This window comes from Anomaloglossus baeobatrachus, chromosome 11 (assembly GCF_048569485.1).
Source record: "Anomaloglossus baeobatrachus isolate aAnoBae1 chromosome 11, aAnoBae1.hap1, whole genome shotgun sequence".
In the NCBI taxonomy this organism is placed as follows: Eukaryota; Metazoa; Chordata; class Amphibia; order Anura; family Aromobatidae; genus Anomaloglossus; species Anomaloglossus baeobatrachus.
The window spans coordinates 138976371-139000471 of record NC_134363.1 but is presented as its reverse complement, the minus strand read 5'-3'; the positions used below and the strand labels follow the sequence as shown (position 1 = coordinate 139000471).

At 44.7% G+C, this 24101-nt stretch overlaps 1 protein-coding gene across 1 annotated transcript in view; it reads right to left on the bottom strand.

The window, feature by feature from the left end:
* LRRC47 (leucine rich repeat containing 47) overlaps positions 1-4993 on the bottom strand; it is a 31793-nt gene extending 26800 nt beyond the window's left edge. The window contains 7 exon segments of the mRNA XM_075327684.1: positions 10-391; positions 394-430; positions 4414-4503; positions 4505-4594; positions 4596-4685; positions 4687-4926; positions 4928-4993. Of these exon segments, the coding sequence (XP_075183799.1) occupies positions 10-391; positions 394-430; positions 4414-4503; positions 4505-4594; positions 4596-4685; positions 4687-4926; positions 4928-4978 (980 nt within the window). The 5' untranslated portion in view covers positions 4979-4993.
* Positions 4994-24101: the final 19108 nt, after the last annotated feature.

The window sequence follows — 24101 nt, the reverse complement described above, 5'->3', positions numbered from 1 at the left end:
TTTCCAGGCTTCAGGTTCATCCCTCGGACCACGCAGCACACAATATACGGCCGCACATCCTTGGCGGTGGCACTGACACTGACTGTGAGGGCGGCGGGGTTCTCAGATATGTGAAGGATCCGCAGCATCATCTTATTCACATCCTCCTCCTCGGCTTCGTCCTCCTCTCCTCCGCTGTCCTTCCTCTGTCTCCGCTGTTTCTTCTTCTTCTCCTCTTTCCCTGCGTTCTCTGGCTTGGCTTTACCTTTGCCCCCTCCGCGGCCCCCAACCCTCAGATACTCCAGGATGGATTTGGTCTGGCAGCCGTTCACCATCTTTTCCAGTCGTTTGTCTTTCAGTTTGTTGCCCTTGAAGTTGATTTCCTTCAGCTTGGTGCATTCGGCCAGCTCCGGGGGATCTCCGTCAGCTGATTATTGGAGAGGTCCAGGCTCTGGCAACAGAAAGTAGGGAAAGGAGGGTCAGAAGTCACTCTAGGACCAGACTTTCCACTCACTGACAGCAAGCGGAGGAGGAGGAAACATTTCTGTTACATTCAGGGGCTGAATCCACCCAACATTTGAGTACACAGCGCTGCAGCTTGTCACCATGTATTAGTCTACGGGCCGACGATGCACCACACGGAGGAAATGGAGTCTCACTATCATGGCCCGACATATGCCGGTGAGGGGAGAGCTCCCTGCATCCCCTACACTAACACACTGCAACAAACAGCAGCTCTGCGTGCACTACAAGGTCACAGGGCTGACAGTCCCCAGATCCTCCACTCCATTTAATACAATGACACCTTCCCGCCAGGGATACCACCCCCCCCCCTCCCTCCCTCCCTCCTCACACCTTCCCGGCCAGGGATACCACCTCCCCCCCCCCCCACCTTCCCCGCCAGGGATACCACCCCCCCCCTCCCTCCTCCTCCCACCTTCCCGCCAGGGATACCACCTCCCCCCCCCCTCCCACCTTCCCGCCAGGGATACCACCTCCCCCCCCCCCCCCCTCCTCACACCTTCCCGCCAGGGATACCCCCCCCCCCCTCCTCACACCCTTCCCGCCAGGGATACCACCCACCCCCCCCCTCCCTCCTCACACCTTCCCGCCAGGGATACCCCCCCCCTCCTCACACCTTCCCGCCAGGGATACCACCCACCCCCCCCCCTCCCTCCCTCCCTCCTCACACCTTCCGCCAGGGATACCACCCCCCCCCCCCCTCCTCTCCTCACACCTTCCCACCAGGGATACCACCTCCCCCCCCCCCCCTCCCTCCTCACACCTTCCCACCAGGGATACCACCTCCCCACCCCCCTCCCTCCTCACACCTTCCCGCCAGGGATACCACCTCCCCCCCCCCCCCCCCTCCCACCTTCCCGCCAGGGATACCACCTCCCCCCCCCCTCCCACCTTCCCGCCAGGGATACCACCTCCCCCCCCCCCCCCTCCCGCCAGGGATACCACCTCCCCCCCCCCCTCCCACCTTCCCGCCAGGGATACCACCTCCCCCCCCCCCCCTCCTCCTCCTCACACCTTCCCGCCAGGGATACCACCTCCCCCCCCCTCCCTCCCTCCTCACACCTTCCCGCCAGGGGATTACCACCTCCCCCCCCCCCCCTCCCACCTTCCCGCCAGGGATACCACCTCCCCCCCCCCCCTCCCACCTTCCCGCCAGGGGATACCACCTCCCCCCCCCCCCCCTCCCCGCCAGGGATACCACCTCCCCCCCCCCTCCCACCTTCCCGCCAGGGATACCACCTCCCCCCCCCCCTCCCTCCTCCTCACACCTTCCCGCCAGGGATACCACCTCCCCCCCCTCCCTCCCTCCTCACACCTTCCCGCCAGGGATAACCACCTCCCCCCCCTCCCTCCTCACACCTTCCTGACAGGGATACCGCCCCCCCTCTCCTCCTCTCACCTTCCTGACAGGGATACCGCCCCCCCTCTCCTCCTCACACCTTCCTGACAGGGATACCGCCCCCCTCTCCTCCTCACACCTTCCTGACAGGGATACCGCCCCCTCTCCTCCCACACCTTCCTGACAGGGATACCGCCCCCCTCTCCTCCTCACACCTTCCTGACAGGGATACCGCCCCCCTCTCCTCCTCACACCATTCCTGACAGGGATACCGCCCCCCTCTCCTCCTCACACCTTCCTGACAGGAACGCCCCCCTCTCCTCCTCACACCTTCCTGACAGGGATACCGCCCCCCCTCTCCTCCTCACACCTTCCTGACAGGGATACCGCCCCCCTCTCCTCCTCACACCTTCCTGACCAGGGATACCGCCCCCCCCTCTCCTCCTCACACCTTCCTGACAGGGATACCTCCCACCCTCCTCCTCACACCTTCCTGACAGGGATACCTCCCACCCTCCTCCTCACACCTTCCTGACAGGGATACCTCCCACCCTCCTCCCACCTTCCTGACAGGGGATACCTCCCCCCTCCTCCCACCTTCCTGACAGGGATACCTCCCCCCCCTCTCCTCCTCCCACCTTCCTGACAGGGATACCTCCCCCCCTCTCCTCCTCCCACCTTCCTGACAGGGATACCTCCCCCCCCTCTCCCTCCTCCCACCTTCCTGACAGGGATACCTCCCCCCCTCTCCTCCTCCCACCTTCCTGACAGGGATACCTCCCCCCCCTCTCCTCCTCCCACCTTCCTGACAGGGATACCTCCCCCCCCTTCTCCTCCCTCCCACCTTCCTGACAGGGATACCTCCCCCCCCTCTCCTCCTCCCACCTTCCTGACAGGGATACCTCCCCCCTCTCCTCCTCCCACCTTCCTGACAGGGATACCGCCCCCCTCTCCTCCTCACACCTTCCTGACAGGGATACCTCCCCCCCCTCTCCTCCTCCCACCTTCCTGACAGGGATACCTCCCCCCTCTCCTCCTCACACCTTCCTGACAGGGATACCGCCCCCCTCTCCTCCTCACACCTTCCTGACAGGGATACCGCCCCCCTCTCCTCCTCACACCTTCCTGACAGGGATACCGCCCCCCTCTCCTCCTCACACCTTCCTGACAGGGATACCGCCCCCCTCTCCTCCTCACACCTTCCTGACCAGGGATACCGCCCCCCTCTCACTCCTCAACACCTTCCCTGACAGGGATACCGCCCCCCTCTCCTCCTCACACCTTCTGACAGGGATACCGCCCCCCTCTCCTCCTCACACCTTCCTGACAGGGATACCTCCCACCCTCCTCCTCACACCTTCCTGACAGGGATACCTCCCACCCTCCTCACACCTTCCTGACAGGGATAACCTCCCCCCCCTCTCCTCCTCCCACCTTCCTGACAGGGATACCTCCCCCCCCTCTCCTCCTCCCACCTTCCTGACAGGGATACCTCCCCCCCTCTCCTCCTCCCACCTTCCTGACAGGGATACCTCCCCCCTCTCCTCCTCCCACCTTCCTGACAGGGATACCTCCCCCCCTCTCCTCCTCCCACCTTCCTGACAGGGATACCTCCCCCCCTCTCCTCCTCCCACCTTCCTGACAGGGATACCTCCCCCCCTCTCCTCCTCCCCACCTTCCTGACAGGGATACCTCCCCCCTCTCCTCCTCCCACCTTCCTGACAGGGATACCTCCCCCCTCTCCTCCTCACACCTTCCTGACAGGGATACCTCCCCCCCTCTCCTCCTCACACCTTCCTGACAGGGATACCTCCCCCCCTCTCCTCCTCCCCACCTTCCTGACAGGGATACCTCCACCCCCCTCTCCTCCTCACACCTTCCTGACAGGGATACCTCCCCCCTCTCCTCCTCACACCTTCCTGACAGGGATACCTCCCCCCCTCTCCTCCTCACACCTTCCTGACAGGGATACCTCCCCCCTCTCCTTCCTCACACCTTCCTGACAGGGATACCTCCCCCTCTCCTCCTCACACCTTCCTGACAGGGATACCTCCCCCCTCTCCTCCTCACACCTTCCTGACAGGGATACCTCCCCCTCTCCTCCTCACACCTTCCTGACAGGGATACCTCCCCCCTCTCCTCCTCACACCTTCCTGACAGGGATACCTCCCCCCTCTCCTCCTCACACCTTCCTGACAGGGATACCTCCCCCCCTCTCCTCCTCACACCTTCCTGACAGGGATACCTCCCCCCTCTCCTCCTCACACCTTCCTGACAGGGATACCTCCCCCCTCTCCTCCTCCCACCTTCCTGACAGGGATACCTCCCCCCTCTCCTCCTCACACCTTCCTGACAGGGATACCTCCCCCCTCTCCTCCTCACACCTTCCTGACAGGGATACCTCCCCCCTCTCCTCCCTCACACCTTCCTGACAGGGATACCTCCCCCCTCTCCTCCTCACACCTTCCTGACAGGGATACCTCCCCCCTCTCCTCCTCCCACCTTCCTGACAGGGATACCTCCCCCCTTGTTTCTGACAGGGACACCTCCTCCCCGCGCTGAGCGCTCCGCACCTTGATGGCCGGCAGCAGGCGGATCTCGGGCGGCAGCTCCTGGATCTGGTTGTCGGCCGCAGAGATGGAGGCCAGCAGGGCCAGGCGGGGGGCTGAGCAGGGCGGCCGGCAGCTGGCGCACGGCGTTGCGGGCCAGGTTGAGTCCGGCCAGCTTAGTGCAGCGCTCCAGCCCCGGGGGCAGCCTCCTGCAGGCGGTTCCAGCTGACGTTCAGCGTGCACAGCTCCGGCAGGTCGCACAGCTCGGACGGCAGCTCCTCCAGCTCGTTCCCGGACAACGTCCAGCACCCTCAGGCCGCGCAGCTGCTGCAGGCTCCGGGGGAGGCGCTGTAACTTGTTCCTGCACAGGATCAGGCTCTGCAGGTGACTCAGGCGGCCCAGATCCGCCGGCAGCTCCCGCAGCTCCGAGCAGCCGCTCACCTCCAGGTAATTCAGGAGGGAGAGGGCGAACAGCTCCGGCGGCAGCCGGCCATCATCCTGCCGGAGCCGCGCGTCCGCCCCCTGCAGCACCAGCTCCCCGCCGCTTCTCCTTCTCCGCCCGCTCTACCTCCGGCCACTGAGCCGCCATGTTGTCTGCCAACCACGACACACGTGCAGGCACGGAAATAAAGGGGAGCCAATCAGGGACTTAGACGTCATTAGCCATCAAGTGAACGAACCAATGGGAGCAAGACGTCATCTTCCCGGAAGTAATAGGTTATATAGCGCGCTGTCAGGGGATGTGATGTAATTTATCAATACAGGAATCATACTGTATTTAGACGCTAGAGGGCGCAATGGAGCCACAAAATAGACAACTACTGTCAGAGAATGCATCAATGTACGGGAATATAACAAAGGAGTAAAGAAAGGTCATGATAAGTGACGTCAGAGTGCAGGGATAATACACAGTGACGTCAGAGTACAGGGATAATACACAGTGACGTCAGAGTGCAGGGATAATACACAGTGACGTCAGAGTACAGGGATAATACACAGTGACGTCAGAGTACAGGGATAATACACAGTGACGTCAGAGTACAGGGATAATACACAGTGACGTCAGAGTACAGGGATAATACACAGTGACGTCAGAGTACAGGGGATAAAAAAAATGTTTAAAAGAACTGAAGTCCTCAGTGGTTGATACCTTTTAATGGCTAACTGAAGAGATGGTAATAATTGCAAGCTTTCCAGACTACTCAGATCTCTTCATCAGGCTCAATCTAACACAAAATCTGAAGAGTCACATATTTATACACAACAGGACTTAAGGCCCTGTCACACTAAGCAACATCACTAGCAACATCGCTGCTAACGAACAACTTTTGTGACGTTGCTAGCGATGTTGCTGTGTGTGACATCCAGCAACAACCTGGCCCCTGCTGTGAGGTCGTTGGTTGTTGCTGAATGTCCTGGGCCATTTTTTAGTTGTTGCTGTCCCGCTGTGCAGCACAGATCGCTGTGTGTGACAGCGACACAGCAACAACTAAATGTGCAGGCAGCAGGAGCCGGCTTCTGCGGAGGCTGGTAACCAATGTAAACATCGGGTAACCAAGAAGCCCTGTCCTTGGTTACCCGATATTTACCTTCGATACCAGTCTCCTCCACTCTCACTGCCAGTGCCGGCTCCTGCTCTGTGCACATGTAGCTGCAGCACACATCGGGTTAATTAACCCGATGTGTGCTGTAGCTAGGAGAGCAGGGAGCCAGCGCTAAGCAGTGTGCGCTGCTCCCTGCTCTGTGCACATTTAGCTGAAGCACACATTGGGTAATTAACCCGATGTGTGCTGTAGCTAGGAGAGCAGGGAGCCAGCGCTCAGTGTGCGCTGCTCCCTGCTCTCTGCACGTGTAGCTGCGTGCGGTGGTAACCAAGGTAAATATCGGGTTGGTTACCCGATATTTACCTTAGTTACCAAGCGCAGCATCTTCCACGCTGCGCTGGGGGCTTGTCACTGGTTGTTGGTGAGCTCACCAGCAACTTGTGTAGCGACGCTCCAGCGATCTCTGCCAGGTCAGGTTGCTGGTGGGATCGCTGGAGCATCGCAGTGTGACATCTCACCAGCAACCTCCTAGCAACTTACCAGCGATCCCTATCGTTGTTGGGATCGCTGGTAAGTTGCTTAGTGTGACTGGACCTTTAGAATGGAGCAGTAAATAAATCAAGTTATGTGAAGCAGAACTATCAGTATGGCAAGAGGACAAACTGTTGTGGCCATAAATATTGCTGCAGTTCATAGATAAGCAGTGTGAAAGTTTAATTGTCCTCTTATTGGGGTCTGGTCCAGGGCTGTGATGCCCCCGGATGGTCTGAGGAACACATTACTTAATTGATGTAAAAATACATAAATCCATGTGACACATTCATTCCTGCTCTGAATGTGTCATTGGTCATCATAAGTTTATACTCCCAGACACTCCTATCTCTTTGGGACTTTTATTTTTTTTATTATTATTATTATTTATTTATAGAGCACCATTGATTCCATGGAGCTGTACATGAGAAGGGGGTTACATACAGAATACATGTACAAGTTACAGTAGACAGACTGGTACAGAGGGAAGAGGGCTTACTTTCTATAGGATTTTGGGGAGGAGACAGTAGGTGGAGTGTAGGTCGGGCGGCAGCTCCGCACGGTGGTCGGCCGGCAGCTCCGCACGGTGGTGAAGCAATGGGGTCATTGTAGATTATAGGCATTTCTGAACAGATGGGTTTTCAGGTTCCGTTTGAAGCTTGCAAGGGTAGCAAATAGTCTGACGTGTTGAGGCAGCGAGTTCCAGGAGACTGGGGATGCTCGGGAGAAGTCTTGGAGTCGGTTGCATGAGGAGCGAATGAGAGAGGAGGAGAGAAGGAGATCTTGGAAGGACCGGAGATTACGTGTTGGAGTGTAGCGAGAGATTAGTTCAGAGATATATGGAGGAGACAGATTATGCACAGCTTTGTAGGTCAGTGTTGGTAGTTTGAATTGGATATGGTGGAAGATTGGGAGCAAATGGAGGAACTTGCAGAGGGGAGAAGCAGGGTGGTATTGAGGAGAGAAGTGGATCAGTCGGGCAGCAGAATTAAGGATGGACTGGAGAGGGGCGAGCGCGTTAGCATGGAGATCACAGAGGAGGATGTTGCAGTAGTCAAGGCGGGAGATTATGAGAGCATGCACTAGCATTTTTGTAGATTGCGAATTGAGGAAAGGACGGATTCTGGAAATATTTTTGAGTTGGAGGCAGCAGGAGGTGGTGAGGGATTGAATGGAAGGACAAGGCAGAGTCAAAGGTCACTCCGAGGCACCGAACTTTGGGTGCTGGGGAGAGCGTGATGTTATTTATTGTAATAGATAGATCAGGTAGGGAGTGTAGGTGAGATGGAGGAAATATGATTAGTTCAGTTTTGGCCACATTAAGCTTTAGGAAGCCAGAGGAGAAAAAGGAGGATATAGCAGATAGGCACTCTGGGATTCTGGACAGCAGAGATGTGATATCTGGGCCAGAGAGGTAGATCTGAGTGTCATCGGCATATAGGTGGTACTGGAAGCCATGGGACCTTTTGAGGTGTCCCAGTCCAAATGTATACATAGAAAAAAGTAAGGCTCCCAGGGCAGAGCCTTGAGGGATGCCAACAGAGAGAGGCCGGGATGAAGAGGTTGTGTGGGAGTGGGAGACACCTCTGGTGGACCCTGCAGGACTGGGACCCGGTACCGCTGCCCTCGATTACAGACCACCTGCTCCGGGTCTGAGTCTGAGGTGGGCTGTGCCGCCTGCTCCTCCAGCGCTTTCAGGCTATCGTCAGCTTCCAACGCTGCCTGAAACCCCTGACTAGATGTGGCCAGAATCGACGAGTCTGCCACATCTTCGGTCAGTAACCCGGAACCTGTGTCCTGGCCTCCGTCTGACTCGGCTGCCACTTGGTCAGACCTCCAGCACTCCCACTGCAGGAAACAACGGCAACGGCCGTTGTTACCGTGGTTCGTGCCTGCTTCTCCGTTCCTGACCAAGTCGCCGGTTCAGGCAGACCTACCTGGCATCCTGACACCCCAGTTGTGGGGGAACCCCGCAGAGAGACCTTACCTGGGAGCACTTCTGCTCCTGGGGCAGCCCCACTCTCAAATGCCTGTTCCCTCCCTGCAGCAGTAGCCGAACCCTGCTGTGAGGCCTGGTCCCGGAGCCCCGCATTTGTTGTGGTAGCCCCCACCTCATACACTAGCTCTCTCTCTGCAGTATCCTGCTCTCTGCTTATCCCCGCAGAGTGCAGGCAGTCCCAGCACACTGACTGATCACCTGTAAAACTAAATAGGATAACTGAAGTGAGCATTGATATATATTATGAGTGCAAGCCAAAAAAATACATAGTACATAAGGATAAGGCTGCACATCAAAGTTAGATAATAGTATAATGCTATAAGCATACCGAAAAACATTGAAGCATACAATGAAAAATGCCACTTGCTAACTTGAAAGTGTAAATAATGAAATGCATACCTGCCATGAATATTAGGAAAAAGGAGATATTTAGCAATCGCATTGATCAATGTAACTGAGCCCCAAAACCTCGTCATGGTATATCTCTATATTGGGGTCCCTAGCTCTATGACCCTAACTGTGTGTCATCTCATTGCAATTAAAAACTGCTGTGTGTGGAGAGGGGTAACTAAGGACTTTCTTATATAGGAGATGGAAAAAACATGGCCGAAAGGGGCGGAGCTGTGTTCACATTCAGAAAAGAAAAAAAAAAATTCATAATACTAAATAGGATAACTGAAGTGAGCATTGATATATATTGTGAGTGCAAGCCAAAAAAATACATAGTACATAAGGATAAGGCTGCACATCAAAGTTAGATAATAGTATAATGCTATAAGCATACCGAAAAACATTGAAGCATACAATGAAAAATGCCACTTGCTAACTTGAAAGTGTGAATAATGAATTGCATACCTGCCATGAATATTAGGAAAAAGGAGATATTTAGCAATCGCATTGATCAATGTAACTGAGCCCCAAAACCTCGTCAAGGTATATCTCTATATTGGGGTCCCTAGCTCTATGACCCTGTGTGTCATCTCATTGCAATTAAAAACTGCTGTGTGTGGAGAGGGGTAACCAAGGACTTTCTTATATAGGAGATGGAAAAAACGTGAAAATATGAATTATTTTTTTTTCTGAATGTGAACACAGCTCCGCCCCTTTCGGACATGTTTTTTCCATCTCCTATATAAGAAAGTCCTTGGTTACCCCTCTCCACCCACAGCAGTTTTTAATTAGATAGAGACAATCACCTTGAGGGCCTCAGAAAGACCTTTCTGAATCAAGGCTACCACCCAAGAACAATTGAAAACCAGATTAAAAGAGCCACCAGAATACCAAGAAACCATCTCCTACATTATAAAACTAAATAAGAAAACAACCGCGTCCCTCTTGTAATCACCAACAATCCACATCTGGAGGTGTTTAGAGGAGCTGCACGGAAACTACAACCATTACTGCAAAAAGATGCCCGATTAAAATCTACTTTTCCAGATCCCCCACTTCTGTGTTTTAGGCAGCCCCCAAATCTAAGACGCATCATTGTCAGAAGCTCCCTGTACTCTCCAACAACAACAGGAACATTTCCCTGCAACCAGAAAAAATGTAAGACCTGTCCATTTATATTGACAACGGACAAGATAAAGATTCCCAGATCACATCAGGACTACAAGATCCCAGGTACCTTCAGCTGCACCACAACTAATGTGGTGTACTTAATTATATGTACCAAATGTCCAACTGGGGGGGTCTGTATGTAGGGGAGACAGGACAACAGCTCAGGACAAGGATGTATTCTCACCGCCACACAATTAAGGAAAAAGGATGGATCTACCTGTGACCAAACATTGTTGTAACCCAGACCACAGCATCATGGACATGAAATTGCTGGCATTGAAAGGAAACTTCAAGTTCCAAAGAGATAGGAGACTATGGGAATACAAACTTATGATGACCTGTGACACATTCAGAGCAGGAATGAATGTGTCACATGGATTTATGTCTTTTTACATCAATTAAGAAATGTGTTCTTCAGACCATCCGGGGGTATCAGAGCCTGGACCTGACCCCAATCAGAGGACAATTAAACTTTCACACTGCTTATCTATGAACTACAGCAATATTTATGGCCACAACAGTTTGTTCTCTTGCCATACTGATAGTTCTGCTTCACATAACTTGTCTTCTTTACTGCTCCATTCTATGTCCTGTTGTGTATAAATATGTGACTCTTCAGATTTTGTGTTATACTGTTAAAAAATATACTCTTAAATATATTTTTCTTCAAATACGTAAAGCCGCATGAAAGAAAAGACCTCAAAAATGTAAAAAATAAATGTATTTTATCTATTTAAAAATGGTTGCCAAGGTTCAGTTACAGAAAGGAAAAAAATAATATACTTTGATAGCTTATGTAAAAAGAGTTCATTTAGTCCATATTGAACAATGGGAAGTCTTTACCCATCTCTCTTTGGCTCCTGAACGGCAATGCTGGGGATGTCATCTCTTAGCCTGGACAACGTGTCATATCTTGCAGCACTGGAGTGTTCTCACCGCAGGCAGTGTGGAGAGCGCCCAGTAGCCCCCTCCATCGTGTATTATATACCAGCTGTTCAAACCATATAGGGCATTCTAGTGTAACACAGTTGAATATAGTTCCATATTACGTAAGCTTCTAGAAGCTTCGAGAAGCTTCGGGAAGGATTTAAATATATCCCTCCATGCTCAGCACTCAAGTATATTCAATATGGGCATATTTACCCTTATAAACTTTATTAATAACCTATGCCCTCCAACATAAACAGAACTATGAACGTATATGTCTTACTATGAAATATTTGATAACTAGATGTATTAATTTTAATCATTTTACAATTCCCCCTTGAAGTGGGTGGAGCAACCCCGAAAATTAATTAATACATCATTAAAACAACAAATCTTCTTTCCTTATTTGGCGATAATGGATTAATATCAATAATAATGATGAAGAATAATTAATTTGTAAATTCAATAATATAATAATGTGGATTTATGTTATGACAGGCTGTGACTGATCAATCATATAAAAATGTATATAACTATACTTCGCTAGACCTAAAAAGAAATGCAAAAACCAAATCCGGTCACCATATGATGTCCTCTGAGTTGATGTCTTCTTATCTCCGATGTAATCCGGCATAAACACAGTCTCTTAGAAATAAATCCTTTGATAAAAATGAATGGTTACCGATTTAGTACAGTCCCGTATTGCGTTTATCATTGTTAGATCAAAGTCCATAAACTTTATTCTTTATTACAAAGTCCATAGCCAATGTTGATAAACCACAGTTCATGAGTGTAGAAGAAGAATAGCAAAAGTCTTTGATGTCTGTGCAGTGCAATTTACATTAGTCACCTTTTATCCTCCATGCTGCCTGTTGTCGAATAACAGATGTTAAGACGTTCTTGGTCAGCACGACAGGGGTTAACTTTAACACGTCATTGCTCTTCTTAGTAACTTTAGGGAGGTCTTAATGCACAGACCATGTGTCATTGTCCATCCTGAAATCATAGGACTATTGTGTTTCTGAGATGCAAGCACAGTAAGTGTATTTTGTATGTTACACAGTCTTATTTGAGACGTTACCTTTTGGACCTTTTTGCAAAATCCCTTTTAACTTTAGGAAAAATATAAAGTCTTTTTATCTTCTCTAATCTTGATTGAAGACTGATTCATTCCCTAATCTAGATACCAAATATGGCAATAACTATCACTAATAAATGTCACAGCGTACCATAACTCTAATACTATAATACCATGTCATTATTATTATTATCGTAAAAGTATTAATATAATTGATACTCAGAATGATAAAATATTGCATAATGGTATAGACAATAGTATTTTCTTGTAATGACCTTTTTTGTCATTGGTGCATTACCCTTCCAAACCCATAGGTGGCAATGTGTTGAATGTAACCAAAATATAATATAAAGTATGAAACAATATAATGTGTACCTATAACATGTATCATATTATAAATATGAAAGCAACAATGTGGCTTTTAGTTAGATCATTTGTAAATTATAAATCAAAGCAAATAACCTTTTAGAAAAGACTGGATGATACCATCAAAACACAATAATACCTATTATAAATTATTATTGATTAAAAATATAATATATATTATTTGTAAATATAGGAAGGTAAACCTAGATGTACCTTAATCTTCCATCTTTATTACTCTAATTTAATTTATTTGATTTGTCTATTATTTATTAAATAACCTACTATAAGAAAATGTGTAACTATAAGTAATATTTCACCCTTATTGTGTTAACATACTAATATAAAAATAATGTATTACCAGAAAGTAAACAATTGTATGTATTGATGAAGGAAGTATCTTTTCTTCCAAAAAAAAAAAAAATGGAACTTTTCCCCTTTTCATATGATTCATATTTAATAAAGTAATATTCTTATATTAGATATTACTGAACTAAATATTGAAGTGTTTTCTCAATTGAGATATTTAAAATCTGAAGAAAAAAATAAAATTGTAGAATTAAGATTTTAATTTAAAAATGTGAATATTAAAATAATTAATATAAAAAATATGAATAAAAAGAAAAATGAAAATCGGAATAAAAATAAAACTTGAAATAAAAATAAGGCCTTCTATGTATATAACACCTATGTCTTTAATAATACATAACCTTAATGTTACCAGTATCTTATAAAATTACCAAGCCTATCAATAACCAATAAAAATAATTAAGTCATGTAACCTTGCAAATAATACACTTCTCTTAGTATATAAATGCATTATGATATACTTCAAATATATATTTTTTTTTCCCAATTCTTCCTTTGTACTTGAAATATTAATTATTAAAGTATCCTGTAAACACATATATTTATCAAATATAAATGTGTGTGATTGAGACCAAACCTCCCCCTTTCAATATCATGAAATATGATATTATAAAAATTAATATGTTTAGATTAAATTAAATTAAAATTTGTGTTGTATATCTTCAAGACCATATTATAATTATCACTTCCATATTTGAAAAGAAAAATGATTTCCAATCTATGTACCAATAAAAGAAGTGACCAACACAAAAGATATAAGAAAATCAAAACGTTATAACCTTATTCTAGAATGTAACTATTCAGAATAAACCCTTAATAAAAAATCCTAATATCTCTATACTAAAGAAATATGTCTAAGAATTAAAATATATATCTTGTATAAATTCCTTATGTACTATAACTTATTTATTCTATATAGTATACATACATATCTTATAACTTCTAAGTTAAAACAAAAATTCTCTTTTTTTTTTTTCTCTCTGGATCCAAATACTTTGACTTTAGCAGCTGCTCAAACAATCAATCATTCATTGACACATCTATGCACACAAGACTGTAACATACTTTCACATAAAAACATTGACGGACTCAAATCCCTGTATTCCCAATTATTCTATGCGCATTTCAAAGATTATGTTACTAATTTGAAGTACTTCTCGAAAAAAACAAATTCCAATGTATTACACACTGTACATATGACCATGGAACAAACATTTATTTTTTGCTTTTAGTATCAAGTCATGCTCTGGTCACGTGCAAGGAACACCATTCCAAGACAGCAAGCAGTTTTACTACATTCCAAAGCTCAGATTACATTTCTAATAACTCTAAAGGAGATATATATATTCATAAAAAAAACGTTCAAGTATACTTCTCTGACCATTGGTACCTGAGAAAATAATAATTATTATCAAACATGCTTTCGCGAATTAACCTTACACAAGAAAATATATGTTACCTGATTGAGGACAAGAACATATGTAAAAATAAAAAGTTAATACTTCATCAATCTGTTTTACTGATAAATTCTGAGGGAAATAAAAGAATAAAATTATTATCATATTTATGATAAAAATGAAACACTTAAAATCCGTTACTTTCTCTTATTATTTTATTTTAAATATTATTATTCATATACAGAGATCAAATTATTAAATTTATAACATTAAACTATCATTTGACTAAATGAAAATATGACCTTGATTTACTATCACTACTTCTAATATATAAATATATTCACTGTATATGAAAAATTATGATTATCAAATAGCAAAATTAATTTATCCAGAAATCCCCTTTTATCCAGCTAAAAACCAAACCTCAATTTTTGCAAGATTCGATTTATTACAGTAATTTCCAGAAAATTGGAATTGAAGTTATTTTGTAACTCAATTTTTTTCCTTAAATGAGGAAAAATATCTTTCTCTGGAAAACCACCCAGCTGTCGCTGCCTATCAAATTCTCTGGACGACTTTTTTCCTTTCACTAGTGACCAGGGGAGAGAATCCACACAAGACACCTGTTTCTGTCTTTCAGGGCCTTTAAAAATCGCTTGTCTGAGATAATCGGTATCAGATTTTGTGACAATTTTCTCTTTCATTGAAGGTGACAAGGAAAGAGGGGGGGTGTATGACTTATAATTCACATGAAATTTCCTGCGAATTTCATAAATTTTGTCACAAAAATATTTGGATCTGGGAGACACTGTTGGTTTTTCACAAAAACTCACCCTTTTTTGTGTTGGTTTTTCAGAATTAATTAATTTCTGTTTTGATTGACTTTGGCGATTTCTAACAAAATCGATAAATGTCGTACATTCGAATAGGGACTTTTTATTTAATGCCACCGCACAGGCTGCATTGTCAAGGAAATTAAATTTCTTGATGAATAAACGTATCATTCCATCCAATCCGACATTTGGAATAACCGCCCTATACAAACGTTCAAAAACGGACATAAATGAGAACGTACTCTCATTCTGTTCAATTTGTAATTCCTTCAACATCTCATAGTTTGGATCAGATTCATTCCTTGTACAGAATATGAGATTTTTCAGCCTTATGATGTCGTTATCATTTGAACAATCAAATGTCTCATTGCCAGAAGACTTTTTTAATGCCAATTGTCTAAAAAAATGCTGAGGTAACCACATACGGAATAACTGATTCGTCTCACTATTGGTTAAATTAAATTTCTCGATGGAACTTTCAAATATCTCTGAGTTTCTGCAAACATGTATTTTAGGATTATATGCGGGAATTAATTTGCATATGTTCAATAAATTTTTTCTAAGTATAATCCCTAACTTAGCCTGTTCTATTTCTAGAAACTGATCGTCGCCATTTTCTCTCTCCACGTGTCTTTTCTGCACGTGTCCCATTCTGGCTCCTCCCCCTTCTGGCTTCACTACGTCATTTCCTGCTTCTTTCTCAGTATCTTGAAAGGCACCTTGACTAGGTAACACGTGTCTGTCGCCATTATCAAAATTCTGATTTACAAAATTACAGCCAACATTACAGTCAGAATTCACAATATCACTGACTGACATTCCAGGTTCTAAGCAGTCTTTGGATTTCTCTGTCACTGACTCTCCTGACCATTCAGGTTGTCTATTTCCACCATTTTTACACTTTTCTACGATTAACTTGTGAAAATCATAGACTAAATGACAGACATTTCTGATTTTCTGTTTCTCTCTATTAAAAGACCTTGCACATTCTATACGTGAATTCTCAAGTTCACACTCCTCATAAAAGCGTAACCAAATCTCTTCTACATTAGAAATATCTGGATAAGTGAACTGAAGTTTACTTTGCTTTACATATGAAGAGATAAAATCCATTTTCTTACCTGAAATGATCAGATGATCTGATGGATGATCCTGTAAGACTTGATTCACCTTGTTCAACCCGTCCAATACTTCTTATGGACTGACTCTATCTTTCTTGCTCAAAAATACGTCAAAAGTTAACTTCTGTGGCTTTATAAAGTCTTTAAAGTTCATTAAAAAAAAAACATTCATGCAACTTGACTCATACGTATTTCCTAGGTTCTGCGTGATTTTTTATAAATTGTCGATTCCTGATCCTTTGCAGGAGATATTTAAAATACTTATGACTTTGATAACTTCGACCCCCCTTATGCAAAGTGAAGGAACAACAAAAAACGTAAAAAATTACGAATGGGTGGCTCACCAAATGTTAAAAAATATACTCTTAAATATATTTTTCTTCAAATACGTAAAGCCGCATGAAAGAAAAGACCTCAAAAATGTAAAAAATAAATGTATTTTATCTATTTAAAAATGGTTGCCAAGGTTCAGTTACAGAAAGGAAAAAAATAATATACTTTGATAGCTTATGTAAAAAGAGTTCATTTAGTCCATATTGAACAATGGGAAGTCTTTACCCATCTCTCTTTGGCTCCTGAACGGCAATGCTGGGGATGTCATCTCTTAGCCTGGACAACGTGTCATATCTTGCAGCACTGGAGTCTTCTCACCGCAGGCAGTGTGGAGAGCGCCCAGTAGCCCCCTCCATCGTGTATTATATACCAGCTGTTCAAACCATATAGGGCATTCTAGTGTAACACAGTTGAATATAGTTCCATATTACGTAAGCTTCTAGAAGCTTCGAGAAGCTTCGGGAAGGATTTAAATATATCCCTCCATGCTCAGCACTCAAGTATATTCAATATGGGCATATTTACCCTTATAAACTTTATTAATAACCTATGCCCTCCAACATAAACAGAACTATGAACGTATATGTCTTACTATGAAATATTTGATAACTAGATGTATTAATTTTAATCATTTTACATATACTGAGCCTGATGAAGAGACCTGAGTAGTCTCGAAAGCTTGCTATTATTACCATCTTTTCAGTTAGCCATTAAAAGGTATCAAGCACTGAGGACTCTCAGTTCTTTTAAACAATTTTTTTTTATCTCTACTGGCTAACACGGTTCAAAGATATATTTTAACAATACAGGGAATACACACAGTGATGTCACAGCACAGGGATAATACAGTGAGGTCACAGTACAGAGATAATACACACAGTCATGTCACAATACAGGGGTAATACATTTTCCAGTTTGGGGCTCCCTCTTGTGGTCAGTGCTGGTGGTGCAGTTGATTTGTGGAATGAAAGCCACACACCTATGGAGGACTGGCAATCAGGTCTCTCAGATTGGGCTATATAGCTGAGTAGTCTTCTCCTGTTACTTGCCGGTGCTCAATGGATATCCTGTGTGTTAAGGACATTATGAAACCAGCCCTGCTGTCTACCAGAACTCCTGTCAGATAAGTTGGTTTTGTTCCTCTGCTTATTGTTTCCACTTTCTTGTTGTTTTTTTTTCTGCTTTGATACTAATGCTTGATTCCTATTTTGCCTGTGTAGAGTTCCTGGTGGAATTGGATCATTCCCTGCTGGGAGTGTCCGTATACTTAGCTCCATGATTCTGCAATGTATTATATTTTGTCAGGCTTGGTATTAATTAATTCCCTCATCTATATAAGTTTTTTTTTGGATCCCAGTAACAGAGTGCTGATATAGTGGGGGAGAGGCTGTTTGGTCTCAGGGTTTTTCCATATCAGGTGTGCTGGTATTTATTAGGGTTTTTACGGTTGCAGACAGTACTCCTTCCTATCCTTTCCTATAAAGATAGTTTGGGCCTCACCTTTTCTGAACCTGTTTTTGTACTTTTGTATTGTGTCGGGCTGTGGAGTCGGAGTCGTGGAGTCGGAGTCGGTTTTCATTTTGGTGGAGTCGGTATAAAATGGAACGACTCCGACTCCTAAAATATATAATAAATTGGGTACAGTAGTTCAATGCAGAATGTGCTGAATATTTTTTTCATAGGAATTTGGGAAAGTTATGAAATGTCCTAAAAATGGCTGTTCTATTCCTGATCTAAGGCTACATTCACACACACACACTGCGTTTTTGCTGCATTTTTTGAGGATACGTTTTTTAGCTGCAAAAACAGATCAGCTTTTTAAGAAACCGCATCACCTGAAAGGTTTTTAAGCTCATAGATAATGTTTTCAATAGCAAAAGCAGATTAGAAAAATGCCACAAACTGACTGCTCATTGTTTGTGAGGATCCATTTTTGAGCCCAAAAACGGATCTTCACAAACCTATGTGTCTGAATATCATATCTTGAAACCCATTGACTTTGCTGGGATGCCCAGAGTCACTGCATTTCACTGCATAAAACGGAAACGCAAAAACGCTGTGTGAATGTATATAGCCTGAGGATCTAGGCTTTGTCTTAGCGGAGATAAGTCTGTGCTGCACTTGAGCACCAGTGAAGCTCCTCCTCTAAAGGCAAGGGTAAAAAGTAAATACACTCAGAAAGAAGGAAGGCCGCACTCATCTCAGAATTGCTAGAGTGAAGAGTATAACAAGATTAACGTAATTACTTCTTAAAGCATACACTGTGTGCAGAATTATTAGGCAAATGAGTATTTTGATCACATGATACTTTTTATACATGTTGTCCTACTCCAAGCTGTATAGGCTGAGAGCCAACTACCAATTAAGTAAATTAGGTGATGTGCGTCTCTGTAATGAGGAGGGGTGCGGTGTAATGACATCAACACCCTATATAAGGTGTGCTTAATTATTAGGCAACTTCCTTTCCTTTGGCAAAATGGGTCAGAAGAGAGATTTGACGGGCTCTGAAAAGTCCAAAATTGTGAGATGTCTTGCAGAGGGATGCAGCAGTCATGAAATTGCCAAACGTTTGAAGCGTGATCACTGAACAATCAAGCGTTTCATGGCAAATAGCCAACAGGGCTGCAATAAGTGTGTTGGGCAAAAAAGGTGCAAAATAACTGCCCATGAATTCAGGAAAATCAAGCGTGAAGCTGCCAAGATGCCATTTGCCGCCAGTTTGGCCATATTTCAGAGCTGCAATGTTACTGGAGTATCAAAAAGCACAAGGTGTGCCATACTCGGGGACATGGCCAAGGTAAGGAAGGCTGAAGAACGACCACCTGTGAACAAGAAACATAAGATAAGACGTCAAGACTGGGCCAAAAAATATCTTAAGACTGATTTTTCAAAGGTTTTATGGACTGATGAAATGAGAGTGTCTCTTGATGGGCCAGATGGATGGGCCAGAGGCTGGATCAGTAAAGGGCAGAGAGCTCCACTCCGACTCAGACGCCAGCAAGGTGGAGGTGGGGTACTGGTATGGGCTGGGATCATCAAAGATCAACTTGTGGGACCTTTTCGGGTTGAGGATGGAGTGAAGCTCAACTCCCAGACCTACTGCCAGTTTCTCGAAGACAACTTCTTCAAGCAGTGGTACAGAAAGAAGTCGGTATCGTTCAAGAAAAACATGATTTTCATGCAGGACAATGCTCCATCACATGCATCCAACTACTCCACAGCGTGGCTGGCCAGTAAAGGTCTAAAAGATGACAAAATAATGACATGGCCCCCTTGTTCACCTGATCTGAACCCCATAGAGAACCTGTGGTCCCTCATAAAATGTGAGATCTACAGGGAGGGAAAACAGTGCACCTCTGGGAGCAGTGTCTGGAGGCTGTGGTGGCTGCTGCACAAAATATTGATCGTAAACAGATCAAGCAACTGACAGAATCTATGGATGGTCGGCTGCTGAGTGTCATCATAAAGAAAGGAGGCTATATTGGTCACTAATTTTTTGGGGGTTTTGTTTTTGCATGTCAGAAATGTTTATTTCTAAATTTTGTGCAGTTATATTGGTTTACCTGGTGAAAATAAACAAGTGAGATGGGAATATATTTGTTTTTTATTAAGCTGCCTAATAATTCTGCACAGTAATAGTTACCTGCACAAACAGATATCCTCCTAAGATAGCCAAATCTAAAAAAAAACACTCCAACTGCCAAAAATATTAAGCTTTGATATTTGAGTCTTTTGGGCTGATTGAGAACATAGTTGTTAATCAATAATAAAAAAATCCTCTAAAATACAACTTGCCTAATAATTCTGTACACAATGTATTTAAATTTTCAATAAACTGTGCATAAATCAATAGTCCAGTATACTATATGTTCTCTCTGTATGCTGGATGCTTCTTTGTTTCTTTGTTTTTTCTTTGAGCTCATGTACTTTTGGGAGAATAGCTTCTATATAAAATACATACAATATACAGGGAAAATACAGCAACAGGATTGATGAGGACTTATTGTATCATAAAAATGATTAAATGTCTGATGTTCACATTGTACTACAATAAATTTTTCACTTAAATATAAGCAATATATGTCGGAGTCGCAGGTTTGGCTTACCGACTCCACAGCCCTGGTGTTTTCCTATATCACCATAGTCTTTACATGTGGGGGGCTATCTATATCTTTGGGGATTGCTCCGAGGCAGATTAGCTTTTCTTATATTTCTATCTGTAAGAATATTTAGTTCTCCGGCTGTGTCGAGATGACTAAGTCATCGTAGGCTCGTCCCACGGCTACTTCTAGTTGTGTGTCAGGATTAAGTCTGCAGTCCGTTAAGGTTCCAGCCACTCTGGTTACTTCTTGGGTTTCCGAATTTTTTTATCCTCCTCGGTCCCTGAATCATAACAGTGATGTCACAGTACAGGGATAATACACACAGTGATGTCACAGTACAGGGATAATACACACAGTGATGTCACAGTACAGGGATAATACACACAGTGATGTCACAGTACAGGGATAATACACACAGTGATGTCACAGTACAGGGATAATACACAGTGATGTCACAGTACATGGATAATATACACAGTAATGTCACAGCACAGGGGTAATATACACAGTGATGTCACAGTACAGGGGTAATACACACTGATGTCACAGTACAGGGATAATACAAACAGTGATGTCACAGTACAGGGATAATACACACAGTGATGTCACAGCACAGGGGTAATACACACAGTGATGTCACAGCACAGAGGTAATACACACAGTGATGTCACAGTACAGGGATAATACACACAGTGATGTCACAGTACAGGGATAATACACACAGTGATGTCACAGCACAGGGATAATACACACAGTGATGTCACAGCACAGGGATAATACACACAGTGATGTCACAGTACAGGGATAATACACACAGTGATGTCACAGTACAGGGATAATACACACAGTGATGTCACAGTACAGGGATAATACACACAGTGATGTCACAGTACAGGGATAATATACACAGTGATGTCACAGTACAGGGACAATACACACAGTGATGTCACAGTACAGAGGTAATACACACAGTGATGTCACAGCACAGAGGTAATACACACAGTGATGTCACAGCACAGAGGTAATACACACAGTGATGTCACAGCACAGGGATAATACACACAGTGATGTCACAGTACAGGGATAATACACACAGTGATGTCACAGTACAGGGGTAATACACACAGTGATGTCACAGTACAGGGATAATACACACAGTGATGTCACAGTACAGGGGTAATATACACAGTGATGTCACAGTACAGGGATAATACACACAGTGATGTCACAGTACAGGGATAATACACACAGTGATGTCACAGTACAGGGATAATACACACAGTGATGTCACAGTACAGGGGTAATATACACAGTGATGTCACAGTACAGGGGTAATATACACAGTGATGTCACAGTACAGGGATAATACACACAGTGATGTCACAGTACAGGGATAATACACACAGTGATGTCACAGTACAGGGGTAATATACACAGTGATGTCACAGTACAGGGATAATACACACAGTGATGTCACAGTACAGGGATAATACACACAGTGATGTCACAGTACAGGGATAATACACACAGTGATGTCACAGTACAGGGATAATACAGTGATGTCACAGCACAGGGGTAATACACACAGTGATGTCACAGTACAGGGATAATACACACAGTGATGTCACAGCACAGGGATAATACACACAGTGATGTCACAGTACAGGGATAATACAGTGATGTCACAGTACAGGGATAATACACACAGTGATGTCACAGTACAGGGATAATACACACAGTGATGTCACAGTACAGGGGTAATATACACAGTGATGTCACAGTACAGGGGTAATATACACAGTGATGTCACAGTACAGGGATAATACACACAGTGATGTCACAGTACAGGGGTAATATACACAGTGATGTCACAGTACAGGGATAATACACACAGTGATGTCACAGTACAGGGATAATACACACAGTGATGTCACAGTACAGGGATAATACACACAGTGATGTCACAGTACAGGGATAATACAGTGATGTCACAGCACAGGGGTAATACACACAGTGATGTCACAGTACAGGGATAATACACACAGTGATGTCACAGTACAGGGATAATACACACAGTGATGTCACAGTACAGGGATAATACAGTGATGTCCTAGTACAGGGATAATACACACAGTGATGTCACAGTACAGGGGTAATACACACAGTGATGTCACAGCACAGGGGTAATACACAGTGATGTCACAGCACAGGGGTAATACACACAGTGATGTCACAGTACAGGGATAATACACAGTGATGTCACAGTACAGGGGTAATATACACAGTGATGTCACAGTACAGGGGTAATATATACAGTTCCCCTCCTGTGCTGTAGTTTCTTGCCCCTCGGCCGCAGAGGAGTCCTGTAATCCTCCTTGCTCAATGATCGGGCTGCTCTCAGTACATCACACCATCTTGCAGACCGTGGCTGAGCGTTCAGGGGAAATGTATTGGTTATTCCTTCCTGATTGTGATTTGGTGTGATGTGTGGATATAACCTGTGATCTGTGTCTGGCTCTTTCCTATAATTTGTGGTTATTTATATTATGAATGAGGACATTTTCAGCAAATCTCCCAGTGGTCGGCGACACAGCAACCAGTGATAATTTGTATGTATATATGGGGAATATAGCAATTATACTATAAGCATCTTTTGATGGGATTTATTTTTACCCCGTGTAAATGACAGGTTTCCAGAGTCACATTCCCAAAATGGGAGCAAATAGAATATTAGTATGGGATAAAAGTATACATTAGAGGGAAAAACAACATAGAGCTGTAATCCATGACTCCACATTAGCATGTACTATATCAGTAGCTAAATATTGTATGGCACAGCCCGTCACAATCCTGGATACAGACGATAGCACAATCTCACACGCTTTCTCCATGTTCCAGCAGATGCATTCCTTATACTACTACTATTTAGTAAATGTCTCAGTAGTGCAGCCTCAGGCTTATGCCCTCATTTGCTGATACATCCGTAGGGAGAACTTGCATGCCTTATTAGAGTAGTAGCTGCAGGGAGAAAATTAAGTTATATCCTCCCTGCAGCTGCTGCATATGCTGCAGCGTGAGCTTTCAATCAAAATATGGGTGACTACCGCTCAGTCACGCTAGGTATGGGGAAATACCGAGTAAATTGCGATAAGGGAGAAGAGGGAAGAGGGAAACCCTGTGTCCAGGGGAGGGGGAGATGGTGACCCCCTGATAAAACTTTCTGCTGATCCCTGGCTCCCCTGACGTTCCTAGATAGGTTCCGCACCAATGCGCCAAGCAGGATACCTGGCCCTGGCTGACCCTGAATTGAGCCCTAATTAATGAATGGACCGGATGAGCGCTAGTCAACCCCACTAAGTCCTAAAGAACAAACGGGAAAGCAAACAAATTCTACAGATAATTTCTACAGATAATTACAAGCAAACTGCTTGCAATCAGGACCATGCCAAGGTGTCTGGAGACAATCTCTAGCACACGACTACCGCCCCACAAGTGCCACATCTGGAAATGACAGTTCATGAAGGAGAAGGTCTGCCCATTGCAGATTGTCAGCA